The sequence below is a fragment of the Conger conger genome, chromosome 5 (assembly GCF_963514075.1).
Source record: "Conger conger chromosome 5, fConCon1.1, whole genome shotgun sequence".
Lineage (NCBI taxonomy): Eukaryota > Metazoa > Chordata > Actinopteri > Anguilliformes > Congridae > Conger > Conger conger.
Window position 1 is genome coordinate 55,410,050 of NC_083764.1, and position 15,281 is coordinate 55,425,330.

Genomic DNA, 15,281 nt, shown 5'->3' on the forward strand with positions numbered 1-15,281 from the left:
ACAAATCCGCCCCGCCGATGTATTTTCAGCCCCGGTGAGCGTTTTTAAATCTCTTTTTTGGCTTGCTGTGAGACTCGAGATATACTGTATTTGTACAATGCTAAATTTACCTGATGGATTAGGTCAGTGTACACAAACCCTCCAGGTTTTGGAGACCTGCAAAGGTTGTGTTATTCACCGCCCCCCACCTTCCCCCCCAACAGTGCTTAATCACTTAAATGAACTTAAGTGCAGTTTTGACAAGTTTAACCCTTGTCTCAACATTTATTTATATAATGGAAACTTCCAAATATGTCTGGCACCTGACCGACAGCCAAGGTGTCTCCTATGAGGCATGGCTGCGATGAAACCAGTGAGGCTCCCCACTGTCAACACGCAAGGGTTCGAGGCTTCAAAATAAAAGTGTTTGGTCAGATCCCAGGAAGACTGCAATAGGGAAGTATTCCGTGTTCCCGAGAGGGTCAAAGAGGCATTCCTGGCAGCCTTCCTGGCATTCTCCCACAGTCTCTCGCGTAGGCATGCGAACGGACCGCTTTTTACGAGTTGGATAGCACCCCGTCACGCACGGTTGGGCTGAGCCGCGTGTAGCTCTGGCCCCGGCCTCCACGTATTCTCCGCCGGGCCCCCAGGGGCCCGTTTGAAGACAGGGCTGATTTAGGGGAGGTGAGGAGGCAGCTGCCCTCCCCCTTTATCAAGTCGGTAAATCAGGGCCGCTACTGGAATTCCCAGAAGGGTCGTCTGGATGCCGACGGCGGGGGTAATGCAACACACCTGTGGGGCTCCAATCTGGCGGGAGGGCGGGGTAGCCGCTCTCCACCGATAACGCACACCACATACTGCATATGGGGTCAGGAAACCCACCTACACCACCCGCTCCGCCCCCCCGACTCCTGCAGCATACGTCATGATCTCTGACAGATGGATACCAAAGGCGCTGCTTCCCGCTAACGTTGGGCCTGTATGGTTTTTACACTGCATCGCTCCAACCCATCTGTCGCTGCCAATGTGAATACACTGCCCTTATCATACTGTCTGCTAGTGCTAGCATTACAGCCAATGACTCGAGTGTCCCCAGCAGTATGACAAGGAGCTTGCAAAACGTGAAAATAAGAGGGAAGTTCATTTAGGAGACCCAGAAATATAAACATATAAAAACCAGATTTCCAAACTTTTTTCAGATTTTCATTAGAGTATTAATCCCATGAACGCCAGTTGTCCTGGGCCCTGTTCCACAAAGCAGGATTACTGAGTTAGCTGGATAACTGCACACAGTAAAACCCGGAACAGCTCTTTTTACTTTCGTCCATGTTCCACATTACGGCTAGCTCCGTAATCCTGCTTTGTGGAACAGGCCCCTGGACTGTCTTAGCCTGGACTCCTCATAGCGATGCACCATTCACGGCGAATCGGCCCTTGTTGCTGAGAGAAGAGAAACATCTCTTCAGCGCATGATGAATAGCCCGGCCCTCCTCTGACTACAATCCTCCAGCCTCGTTTAGCTCATCTATCACCGCCGGTGTTTAATGACTACTGCCTTCGAAGCGAACATGACATCCACCAGGCTAATTCAGCACTCAGCACTTGGAACGGGGAAAATGATTTGAAGTGTTACAAATGAGAACCTGTATCCTGGAAATCGAGTCGCCGCGGTCCGAGCCAGAGACCGCTCGCTGGAACATTAACAGATCATTAGTCATATCGCGGGGTGAGTCCGCTTCAACAAGTTCTGACCATCCTTCAGGGAGGCCGACAAACCCATCCTTTCTCTTTCTCTTATAAAAGAAATCCTGACGCTCCCTGCAATACACTTTCTTTGCTTTTCCCTTCTGCTGAGGCGAAAAAACCCCCAAAAAAACCAATAATGGGATTTTGAGGCCCTTGGATTTGTTGCTCTCTTCCTCCCCTATCAGACAACAGTGAGGCGATTACTGTGACTATGATATCAAGGAGAAGAGCTTCTTACTCCTAAGAGGCCATAGAGACATGAGTTTGTTTGTTTGTTACTGACAATATAACTTGACTGGATAACATATTTAGAGGCGAATCCTCCTTAAATTCCAACTTGACGATCCTAAGATCTCTGCCTCTGCTAAATCCGCGTGGTGCTGAAATATTGGCTATCGGGATAGGGGAGAATAAGAGGCTCTTTCCTACAGTAAGTCTCTGATGTGAAACATATTGGATCTGACCTGCCTGAATAACAGGAATGGGTTTGAAATTCAACACTGAGAAGACATTGTTATTCCATACTTAGCAGACATAAATAATGTAGAGAGTCAAAAAGATGTGTTTAGTTTGGAAATGTGTGGACAGTGTGTGCATGCACAAGGTTAATGCAATTAGTGTTGTTTTCGCGAAGAACTTCCCACTCTTCAGACGACCGCGTTTGGCACATCCAGGGTGTTTCTAGTAATACGGAGCGGCTGAGGCAATTTGTGTTTCTTTAGGGCCTCGAAAATCAAAGCATGACATCACTTCTCTGGATCTTCGGGTCGTAGAGTTTTCTGGAAGGACATTCTTTGCAGGAATTTGACAGGAAAGCAGAGCAGCTCGGTGTGGCTAATGGTTTCAAACAGCACTGGAAGTTGGGGCTTAGGAATACCTGTTTAATTAGTTACGCGCCCATCTGGTGGCGATAAGAAAACAAATAATGTCCTTACAGCCATCCTGGGACGTTGTGTCCCACCTACCCGTCCACAATAGCCTTGTCCTGGCTTCGGCAGACAGCTCAGATGTGCTGGACACCTGATAAATGCAGTGAGTACTTCTGTATCCACCACACTAAATTAGTAAAACCAACTGTGGCTATAGCTCTCCCAGTGCAAAAAGAACTTTCAACATTATGTTATTTCCCTGCTGAAAAAAAACCAGCTCAAGCTGGTAGTTAGACCAGCTCTATACTCAACATGGTTTGACCAGCTCAAGCTATGTTTTGAAACAGCTGGTAGCTGGTATTTCACACCAGGGTAGCGCAAAACAGTGCAAGTATAAGTCAATAGTTTTTGGACAAACAAAACAAAAACATAGGTAAGATCTGATATGATATGGCAAATTCTCATTTGATAGTAACAATCCCAAAGGTACACGAATGGAGATGTCCTGATGGAACATAGTGTGCATCTCTGTGGAGATATGGCTACTGAAATGTACTGAAATGTACTGAAATGCGCTTGTGCGTTCAGACTCACCTCACATGACTGTATGCAGTAGACTAGCTTGGGGTCTGGGTGCCACTTCATCATACCGGTGCAAACTATGCTCTGTCGCAGGTTAAAAAAAAGAAAGGAGATAGAGAGGGAGTTTAGAGTCCGCAACCCCCATGCAATTTAACAATGATACATCACAACTGCAGCTCTGTGTGCCAGACACAGTAGAATAGACACTAGTGAAATGTGAAATGCAGTTTATATTCCCATTCTCAACCTGGAATTACATGGGAAAGGTCAAAGGTCAAATCTAAGCACGTTCTGTTGTGGAGAATTCTGTCTGATGCTTCCTATAATCGAGCATTGGATTAATGTCCCACATTTCTTGGGATGCATTTGCCCCAACCTCTTTAAGGTTAAGGCCTTGTGTGACGGCCCCTCCTTCACCCTAAATTCAGAGGAAAGCACCTTGGGGTGCTGCCTATCGCCCCCGGGCTGTTCGAAACAAAATCCACCGATGTTCACCACACGACGCCGCGAAGCCACAGCGCTTGACGCCAGCGGTAATCTTTATCGCGTGTGGGTGGCGTTAAAATAAGCCCTGACCTAAAGCACAGCCTCTTCATCGAAAGCCCAACCAAAAAAAACATGGTCAATGACTGACAGGGCCAGCTCTGGGCATAACACCCCCCCCCCCCTCCCCCCCACCTGAACTGGAGGTGGTGAGTCCTGTATCTGGGGCTCCGTCGACAAACAGGGGTAACGTTACCCCCGGCTCGAAGACGGTGGGCCAACAATACGACGCGTGTTATTCAAACCCCGGCCTCGAACTATCCGAATGGAAGGGCCTCAGGCTCCTGGCTCCCCACGGAGCTGGCCACTGGAAGCCCAGAAAATGGGAGTGATTACATTAGGATTCCATTAGGCAACTGGCCCTCCTTAAAAAAACAACATTAGCTCGCACGCCGAGGTATCCCAGGCATCCCGGCGGTGATGATTGTGCAGCGGGCTGGGCAGAGGGAGCCGATGACAGCTCCTGGAGACGTCCAGACCTTTCCTCCCCGAGCTGGGATCCCACTCGGAGCGCGATGGAGGCAGCCTGGCAAACCGATCGATACAAATTGGGCCGAGAAGACCGCAGTCGGCCAAAGCGCCTCAGCAGGGATCCTTTTATTTAGCACCCAGTAACAAATTATGACATCTGGAGTTACACCGACAACTGTAAACACGTCCGGCTGGAAACCGCAGCTGCTGTCCGTTAAGAATGCTGGAATCCGCTCCACTAAAAACACGCACATTAAAAATACGCAATTAGGTAAGAGGGTCATTGCAAAAGCAAAAATCTGTCTGGAACCTGACCTTTATTTCCACTCTGATAATTATATATGTCATTATATATGTTATTGCACTTATTGCAAAGAGTGTCGTGTAGAAGAAGTCACCTAGCAAATTATCTAATTACCTAATACCAGGTAATTACCAGGAATGTACTGGTTCCGTAGGCGCAGGTTTCATTTCAACTTTGGGGAAGACACCCTGCTGAACCACCAAATGTCAAGTCTCACAAGCATACTTGCTAATCTGGGGGCTAATCTATATGAGAATATAGGAAGCGACATGTTTCCCTGTCTCCCCCTAAACCTACTCATATGAACAGTACCAACTCTTGAAGAGTGGCAGAAGGCAATAAGAGTGTGTTCATTTATTAGATCTCTGTGCGCCAGAGTGCAACTCTGAGTACTCTCTGGTCATTGGGAAATCGAGGGCGATCAGGGCATGGTCCTGATCACAGCACTGGCTGAGGAGACCGTTTAGCCGATCACCTGATTGTTCTAATCAGTAAAATGGCTGACGACTTTACTGCCGTTCGTAAAAACTGATTTCTCTACGACGCTCTACGACGTTCCAAACCCCGAGCCCTGAAATCACGTCAGATTTTCAGAGTGAATATAGACCTGCACCGTAAGCTACGGCATCTGAAATGGCATGGTTTAAAAAAAAAAAAAAAAAAAATCAATACAAAAATATTCACCATCTGATTGACATTTTGGATAAGGGAGTGAGTCAGCGAAATCAATAATACAATAATGATGGGGATATAGACGGTGCTTAAGTGCCTTTGATGGCTCACCTCCACCTTCCTGGGTAGCATCCAGTGCTTGACGGCGTCCGCAGTGATGTCATTGGCCAGCACCACCGGGTCACTCAAGGCCACAATGCATGTTGGGTAGCAGACTGCACCTGCGGTGTTGCAAAGCAAGCGTGCATTTTTTCTCCGCTCATTTACATGTGTTGAATATATTCATGTGCAAACACGAGAAAACCACCCAAGCTTGAAACCAGCCATTTGTGGTTAAGCACCACTGGCAGGGAAACCTTCCAGGCCTTCCAGCACCTGCTACCTGCTTCAAACCGTGGTACATTTCCCCTGGCCAGGCTCGCTGTCCATGGGAGTGCACGCTAACTCTACTCTCACTGACCTTCTACAATACTGTACAAAAGCTGCAAGCTTTGAAAGATTTCAAAAAAATGAAATGACAGTCAGAGTCAGAAAATAAAGAATTGCTAAAATCACTGCGGCTACATTAAGCTACACATGAAATAAAATGTTAAATCCCTTCAGATATGATTGTGTCATTTTGTATTGCATCATGTTCGTTTCTAAAAATCTATGCAGACTAGGGATCATCTACTCTGGCCCTCAAATCCAAATCTAGCCCTGGTTTTCTTTTCTCCCGGGTAAAAGAATTAGTGCTACCGAATTAGTATTCACCCCTGACTCCCAGGTAAAGGGAGGGTGGAAAAGCAGCAGTTCTCAACCCTCAAGGGCGCTGATCCCTGATGTAGACAGTATGCAGACCTAGTATTTCTTACCCTGTCTTAGTTTTTAGGAATTTTAAAAAACGATTTTGGGTGATCTGAATGTAACCCGGAGTGAAGGGCTTCCCGGAGGTCAGGTCTGTGAGCTCACCCACGGTGTGTCCCTCGTCACAGGCGTACTCCACCAGGTTGAGGTCGGGGGGCGGAGGGCAGGACCCCTGCAGCCTCCTGCACATCCTGAACTCCTCGGTCCAGGAGCCGTCTTTGGAGCAGTGGATGGTGTGCTGTCGGAGGAGGAGAGACTGCGTCACTGGGGAGCCCGGTTCACTCGGGTCAGGTTTATTCGTGGGCGTACGGAAGGTTCTAGAAGAGGGCTCCGGTACTCAGATACCCGCAGGGTATGTTGGCCTTCAGAGCGCTTCAGCGATTCCACAATTGGCTAAAGAATCCACCACATGCCTTGTTTCCAAGGTCTTAAATTGCCCACAGATTGAAAGGGAAAACCACAAAAAAAAACAGACATTGTGCCCCCCTATGAGTTTCAGCACCCCTGTACTAGTTCAACTTTTAGCTTTGAGCTGATAAACATGAAATTGGCAATTACTCAAACAGCAGAAAGAACGTTATCAGAACGTTATCCACAGTATATTGTGACAGAACACACATGAAGAGTGTGTTCTGGTGGTGAGAGGGTGTGTTAAAATGTCCCTGAGCCACACACCTAACCCCCAAATGCTCCTGACGAGCTGGTTGGTGCCTTGCATGGCAGCCAATCGCCATTGGTGTGTGTGTGAATAGGAGAATGAGAAGCATGAATTGTACAGCACTTTGGATAAAAAAAAAAATTTACCATTTAAGAGTCACAGATTATGTACCATATTAAGCATATTATATATTAAATCTATATTTTGGAAGATTAATGTGCCACAGTAGGACAGCAGTTTTGTTCTGCATGTGATTGCATGTGGTGTTCTTCCTCACTTAAAGATAAACTTTGGGGAGCCAAGGTGATGGTAACGGATCTACCAAATCGGGAGAAAAGGGAAAAAATAAAAACAAAAACAACAAACAAAAAGAAAAAAGAAAAGAAGATCAGCTTCAATCAAGTGACTTTGTTAAATGAGTAGTCCACAGAACATAAGTAGCACAGGTCTTCGTATTGTTGTAGGACAGAAATGAGACAGAAATCAGAAGCATATCTTTTTTTTTTCTAAAAAGCAGGCTAGACTAATTTGAAATCTGGCAACCTCTAGACACATAAAAGTAGATAGCAGATAGAAGAAAGGACCTCAACGGGAGCTCTCCTCTGTTCTAAAATATGGAGTCTAACCTCCTCTGGCACTGTGCAATAGAAAAGCTTGTGTCATTGTTTTCCCATTCCACCCTCTCAGTGCAGACAGGTATAGACAAACGCTATTTTTCACACATTTAGAAAAATGAAATGTTGAGGAGGGAGCCCCAAAGGCAGGCTCTCGTATGCTTTACACTGACAGACATGTCAGCATCCTTCTCCAATTCCCCGAATAACATCATTTAACTTGAACCATTCAAATCAAAGTCTGTATTTTTTCCCCCAATTTTGTTCCATTTGCTGACTATCATCAGAAAATCACCTTGGCTTTGTGCAATGAGCTGCCACAAATCACATTACATATGTGAATTTGCATGAAGGGTATTTCCTCAGCTTCCAGAATGAATTGACAGCTGCTAATTGCATATATGGGCAATGTTATTACCTGTGGCAGGGTTGATATGACAGTGGGACTTAAGGAAGTGCTAGCTCTCCGATTGGCTCTCGTCAGCAGAGACATATAATAGAGCATTAAAGTGATGACATCTTTTTGTAGGCCAACCCAACAGTTTCTTCCATCATTGGGTTCTCTCAGCAGATTTCCCATGCTTTTTCCCCATCGGGATTTTGCCGAATATAAGGTCAGCGGTTCACGTGCGCTTAAGAGAGTTTCGTGTTTTTTTCTACAAGTGAAATTACATCTGTTACTGTTGCAAGCATGAATTTCAAAGCGGTTATGTGCTTTAAGTAAGTTGCTAACAAGCTGCTATATTGAAACGGTAATGTCGCCTGGTATGAAACTTGAGCGGTGGCTGGCGAAATATGACCATTATCGTAGTTTCAGTGTAGCAACTTGCTAGCAACATACTTTTTCAAATCTTAAAAATTAACTGTTGTGATATCAATGAAAGTGATTTAACTAGGAGAACAAAACGTGAAACTCTCTTAAGCATACCCTAACCACAGACCTTATATTAGATAGGAACTGAAATCATGTAAAAAAAAAAAAACAGAGGGAATGCATTGCAGAATAAACTGTCGGGTTGGCCTACAGAACGAGGTCATAACTGTAACACTGTGTGCCGGCTAAAGAACGCGGCCGGCTCACCTTCTCAGCGGGGTCAGGGCAGTGGAGGGTGCAAATGGTGTCGAACTCCAGGCCCTTCGTGCAGGTGTACATGCCCTGGAACACGTCCGGGGGGGAGGGGCAGGAGACAGGCTCACAGCCCCCTTCTTCCCACTGACCGCCCTCCAGACACTCCACCTTCAGGAACTTTCTGTGTGCGTACAGAGGTAAATCTCTTCTGAAACCGCGATACATCTCTCGCCAACATCTAAAGTTTTCTCATTCAGCATCAAACATACTTTCTGCAAGAAGAGGAGATGTTGATATACATATTATATAGAAGCAAGGTTAATAGTTACAGTGCAATCTTATCAAATGTATTTATTTATAGACACAAAAATCACACAAAATAAATCTGTAAAACATCTGGAGAATCATACAAAAAAGCCCAGGATGTTAAATAGTTTTTGTTGCGCAGTTCAGCATTGGAAAGTTTTATCATACCCCAGTAAAATTAACCAAAATAAACATGTCAAAGTTTTTAATAAACAAGAAAATCATTTAAAATTCTTTATGATACCTTTCGGTCATCTAACAGGGTACTAATTGCTCATTAGAGGGTTTAAGACTCAACCACAAATTTTAACCACAGTCTGAACGGACTAATAAATAAGTGCAGGTGGAAAAAGGTGCCCCCAAGTCATTGTTATAATGTGATTGGCTATACCAGCCTGTCAGTCAAGCCTTAAAGGCGGGTCCCCAGACAACAATCCCTCTAAATGGCCAATCAGTCCAGCCCCTTATGGTGAATTCTGACTCTTGGAAAAGGCTGAAATGAATTAACATCAGAATCTAACTAACGTTAATACAGCGGGGATACATTATTGCAATAGCGTTGCTTAGTTAACGTTGTTAGTACCGTTGCTTAGATGGTGGAATGGGGATACATTATCGCTGGCTAACGTTCGCAATACTGTTGCTTAGCAACCAATAAACTACTCTTACCAGAAAACATAGTTCCATTAAAAAATACATTAATTTAAAGTTTGTTTTGTCTTTATTTAGTGAAATGTTAAAAGATACATGTGGTAACCGTTGTATAAAAGCGTTATGGAACTCTAACCTGTGGTATATCGTGGATATTGGCACAGCTAGGGGGTGTAACGGCACGACGCGAACCACCCTGCTAGCTGAGCCAATATCCACGATATATCTTGGGTTCTCGTTCCATAACGCTTAATTCACCAGTGCGAAAAAGAAGAACAGAACCATAAGAGACCATGGCGGAAGAGAGCCATTGAACAGCCAAAAATAACCACCATCAAACAAAATGGATCTCTAGAGGCATAAAAAAAAACACTCACTTCTTTGGCTTTTTGCTAAGGCTACCAGTTACGTAGTAGCCTGGCTTGCATTTGTACCGGCACGTCGTGCCCACGTCGTGCCCGCGTCCTTCGCACTGCGGCACCAGTAGCGTGGCGTTGGGCACGGCGGGAGGCTCCGGGCACTCGATCTTACAGTAGGCCTCGGGGAACGACCACATGCCATCTTCTAAGCACACCAGCCAGTTCCTCGCACCTGCGACACCAAAGACCCGCGTTAAAACACAACCTCGCGTACACGGAGTCACACGTCCGTTTCATTGACCTCAACGGCGATACATGTGTTCGGCTTACCGTTGTCAAGAATGCGTAATTTGTGTTGACATCATCGGCGCGAGAGAGACCATATGGCTCTTAGCATGCCGGTGGTTATTTCTTTATTCGGTCACGGAGTGCATTGAATCGAATGATGCGAAAGCTCCGAGACAGCAGGTGAAGGAGAGTGTAGCGGGCTTAAGAATCCACTTCACCTAAAAGGCACTGCGCGGCGTCCATTTAAAAAAACGCAGACCTTAATTCATTCAGTAATGCTTGTCCTTGGCATAACTCAGGAGAAACAGGGCAGTTTAATTTATCTCGGCTTTTGCCTAATCCTTGTACGACCACAATCTCTTTCAAGACTAGGCTACTATTGCGTGTTAACAGTCAGTTAATAAAGAAGTTGAGAGTTTTTAAAAGAGTTTAAACATGTGTTTATGTACTGGACAGTTGCCTGGGGCTGTAGGTTGTAAGGGACTTTTATTGGAATTATGGTACTGATTTATAAGCCTAATTATAACATTTCTGAAAGTTGTGTACACATTTTAATGGTCTATAAAATATAATGGCCCTTACCCATGGCTTCAGACAACAAAGGGTTTCAAATGCTTGTGTAATCTTAAAAGCATTGTGCAATTAAAAATTGTGCTGTACATGAGCTTTATTTTGGGAGCCCTGCCAAATCCTTGCCAAATTTATGATGACTTTTTTCACCCATACTTCAAGCAGCACTTCAAAAACCAACCGAATTGACGGCAGCAATGATTCGCTGACTTGTTCTTGTTGTCAGCAATACATTTTCAAAAATCACAGCCTCAAAAAACATACTTCCAACTTGAAGGAAAAATGACAAAGGATGTAAAAATAGGAAAGCAATCACACTTTGAAACATTTTGTCAGCAGTGCTAATTCTTCATAGGCCTGGAGACTGATGGGGACTTAACTTCAGGCAAGCTTCATGCCTCATAACACAAGCTTGCAGTACTCATTCAGGCCTGGAGGCACGCTACTCAACTCCCGGCCCTGTGGGCCGCAGTGTCTGCAGGTAATCCCTCTAATAGTGCACTACACCACCTGATATCACTCATTATTTTACCTCCTTGGTCCAGGAAGTGAGGTCACTAGTGAAGTCAGGTGGTGCAGTGCATAGGTACTGCGGACCTGAGGGAGAGCAGCTCACCTTAAGGGTTTTAGAATCTTTTCTTTTATTCATCTTTATCTATCGAAGGTAGTTCAGCCCCCGGGTACATTAACCTGCACGTCTTTGGATTGGTATCCGAAGAATATCGCAGAAACTACAGAACACACGCTACTATTTGGCACGACGCGACACCCGATGACAAAATGACGGCGACAGTGTGACCGATGCTCTGGTGGAAAGTGGATCCATTTCATGAGGTAATAACGAGAGAAAAAAGGGAAAATAATGCAGTAGTCCAGTAATGGAACACTGGAGCGCAGTCTTGGATTCATGGAAAGTTCGCTATGCGGGAGGGAAAGCCAAGTCTGGGCCTTCGGGGAGAAAACGTAGCCCTTTTCAGGAACCCCGCTAGCTCGTAGAGTAGTTTCTGAGACGGGGGGATAAATCCTGGCCAGGAAATAGCTGCTGTTCTCTGGTTCACAGCGACTCCGGTGAACCTGTACGGCGTAGAGTGTCTGAAGTCACGTCGCCAGGGCAACTCATTCTGAACAATGTAATTGGCTTCTTCTCAGAATTAGCAACGCTGTCACTTCAACACATAAAAAAAGAACACTAATTATAAATTTATTAGAATTAAAAATGATTAATATTTTGATATAACTATTTTATCATTATTATAATCAATTACAATCATTTAATATGGATCCCTATGAAAGCTTAATTATGAAAAATTTTCTGCGGCTGTCTTCGCTTATCAGACTTCAGGGGATCAGCCTGTGTCACTGCCTCACAAAAGCACATTGCCGCGTGTCCCCCGACCTGAGGGCTAGCCTCCTAGCCTCTGCAGCTAATTTAGCAATGAAGCATCACCCAGTCGGTTGTGTTCCTGTTTGTTTTCTTCGATTTTTAAAGTCCTGGTGAGGTTTTTTTTCAGCAACACACATTCTGGCAGCGTTGGTAATGTGTTTAGGATTCAGACCAGGAACCTTTCTCTGGAAATATATATTAATATCACAGCAAATATAGACACCTAATAGATCACGTGGCTTAACCCGAGGCTCGTTAGAGTAGCCCACTTTCCTTCACGCCCATGATTTTCCGCGGTGGCTACCCTTTTAGTGGCGTAATGTTCCATTAATATTTCATTTACAGTGTCTCTCCGTCATCAGAAACGCAGTCTTTCAGGGACAGGTTCACCTTTGGAGGAGCAGAAAAAGGCTGACTTGCCGGAGGGGTCCACAGACTCAGCTCCTGTAGACAGAGGTCACGTGACCCGAGGCTTGGAAGCGCCAGCTTCTCAATTTAAACCCAAGAGAGGTTACCGTTGCATGCAGAACACATCCAGCCAACTGCTCATCTTAAAAAGGGAGGCCATTTTAGGACACAAAATATATCTTCAGAATTTGAAAATGGACCTCAAGAAATAATAGCACCAACTTGGTAAAAGGAACCCTTACATAAATTGAATAAACTATATGTTGCAACATATTGCAAACATGTTGACTTTTTGGGAAATATAATGCATAATTTTCACTGCCAAGATGAACAAATATACAGTATATGCAATTTCTTAGGCAATATGTTTCCCAGGTATTGAGAACTGTTGTTAACTTGATAAAATGTTTTTTACTGCGGTACACTGCCCTTCCGTGGGTGAAATGGCCACTCACCCTGCAGTTTGGCAGGGGTCCTGCAGGAGAAGGAGCACTTCTTCCCGAACGTGGTGCCGTCGGGGCAGGAGAAGCTGGCGAAGTAGATGTGGGACTGGTCGGGGAAGCCGCAGTCAATGGGATGGCAGGTCAGGACTCTGTCCCAGGCCCCGTGGACACACTCCAGCTCCACCTTCTTCTGCAGGGGCCGAGAGAGAAACAGCAGGCTCAAAATGGCTGCCTCCCGTTTAGACCCTGAGCTGTAAGGCAATGTCCCCACGTGTAGGGATGATGGCTCATAGAGATTTTTTGGATAGTCTATGTCCCTATTATTAGAAAAGGTATGATAGAAAGCTACCATTGCCGCAATGCTATTTGCTATCACTTGTTTTTTCATCCTACCACAATTATTTGTTTTTCAATTAAAACTTAAACAACCAAAGCAGAATATGACAAAGTCATATACTATGTATGGGAATCTCAAAATCTCATCTATCTAATAGTGTTATATTCTGTGACCTAAATACAACAGAACTTGACCTTTCACCCTTTATGTTGTAAGCCAATTTTGGAATGCCTCTAGATAAGGCTTACTCAGTATTTACACTGGTGCTACCTACCCAGTGCTGAAAGAACACAAAATAATGTAGAAAATTATTTATGATATGTATTTATTTGTGAGATCACCGCTGAGCCGCTGAAGCGTTGAGCTGCTCCAGCCTTAGAACATAAAGCAGGGTTTTCTGAATTCAGTGTAGCACACAGCGTGAAGAAAAAAACAACTTTCAAATGTCGAATTACTTCCCAAATCAAATCACGGTCAAAAATGTAATTTAATTTATGACCGAAGAGAGGGAAATTAGAGTGCCACGGTGCAGGTAAAAGTTCAAAGTGGTTTGTTGAAGTGAATCCAGTCAAGTCCTGGTTAAACTTTTTTCCAGCGTAATTGTCTTCGTCCTTGTATGACTGCGGTGAGTCAAGAGAAATGTTTTGACTAAGTGAAATTGACAGTGAAATCACACATTATTAGATCTGACATCAATTGCGTTTAGTTTTGGGCAAATACCTGACAACAGTACAAAACCTAGAGATATTAAATAGCCCACGCTAAGCTGCACTCAAGACTTCCCAGGAAGATTGGTAGGGAACATGTTGCCTTCTAGATTATTCTGGTCCAAGTGCGCAGTACAGTAATTGATATGTATACGACCATAAAAGATCGTTTGAGGTTGTGACACTGAATTTTCCATTGTGTACAACCTGACATCAGTACCATAGAATTACCAGGATTAGCTGAGCTAGTTGAATGAACACATTTGCCATTTTTAAGGCAGGGTTCATAAGTTCTGGAGTTATAAGGTCTTCTGCTTTGTTTTGTTTTCACCTTTCAGAAACCAGTGTATACCCATGAAACAAAATGGCGTCTGTTGACGATGTGTGAATGCGGAGCACCTGTTTGGAAGGCAGGCTCTTGCCGCTCAGGACGCTGAGGGCGTAACCTTGGTGACAGAGCAGGGAGCAGCGAGGGGGCCCGGGGCCCGAGTCGCAGGTGACCGCTCCGTGATCCAGCTGTGGGGGGCTGCAGGTGTCCATGCTGCATGGCCTGCGCACACAGCTGCAGAGAGAGAGAGAGAGAGAGAGGGGGGGGAGAGAGAGAGAAGGGAGAGAGAGGGGGGAGAGAGAGAGAGGGAGGGAGACGGGGAGAGAGAGAGAGGGGGAGAGGGGGAGAGGGGGAGATAGAGGGGCAGAGAGAGGGGAAGAGAGGGAGAGAGGGAGAGAGAGAGAGTGAGGGAGAGAGATACAGAGAGTGATACAGAGAGAAAAGAGAGGGATTGAGAGAGAGGGAGAGATGGAGAGTGTTACAGAGAGAGAATAGATAGAGACATGGGAGAGAGAGAGGGAGAGCATCAGACAGATAGAGAGAGTGAGATATGGAGTGATACAGAGAGATGAGGGAGAGAGAGAGATGAGAGAGAGAGGGATAGAAAGAGAGAGAGATAGAGAGAGCGATAGGGAGAGAGGGAGATAGAGAGAGGGATAGGGAGAGAGGGAGATAGAGAGAGAGAGAGAGAGGGGGAGAGGGAGAGCGTCAGACAGATAGAGAGGCAGTATGTCTGACTCTGGTTTTCCACTCCAGTGGTTTGGGGGAAGCGTTGGGCTGCAGTCAGAATCCCTCTCGGCTCGGCGGTTCCCCGGTCTCGGGTTTGGTATTAGATTCGCAAATGTGATACCAAACAGGCCGGGGGCGCCAGGGAAACCCGGGCCACACCGTGAGTCTCTGGTGAGTATCTGAACCACACACGGGCTGCCACGCTGCCGTGCGTACCTCTCCTAATGCTATGCAGCTCTTCTCAAATACACAAATCCCCCAAGAAGGCTGAACCTTTTCAGAGCTGAGCAGAATGCAGAATGTGATGACAGAACGTTCAGCTTGGGATTTTAAAGGACAGAGCTATACAATAACAGAGTTGTCGGGGTGTTCATTCAAGCAGTTGTTGAAGTATGCTGAGAATTTTCATTTTATCAGA

At 45.4% G+C, this 15,281-nt stretch overlaps 1 protein-coding gene across 1 annotated transcript in view; it reads right to left on the bottom strand.

The window, feature by feature from the left end:
• Positions 1-15,281, bottom strand: part of pappa2 (pappalysin 2) — an 83,283-nt gene that overhangs the window by 13,682 nt on the left and 54,320 nt on the right. Inside the window, exons 15-21 of the mRNA XM_061242725.1 lie at positions 14,206-14,368; positions 12,775-12,952; positions 9,688-9,901; positions 8,366-8,534; positions 6,118-6,250; positions 5,278-5,387; positions 3,189-3,260 (exon numbers count right to left, since the gene is read on the bottom strand). Of these exons, the coding sequence (XP_061098709.1) occupies positions 3,189-3,260; positions 5,278-5,387; positions 6,118-6,250; positions 8,366-8,534; positions 9,688-9,901; positions 12,775-12,952; positions 14,206-14,368 (1,039 nt within the window). The remainder of the gene's footprint in view (positions 1-3,188; positions 3,261-5,277; positions 5,388-6,117; positions 6,251-8,365; positions 8,535-9,687; positions 9,902-12,774; positions 12,953-14,205; positions 14,369-15,281) is intronic.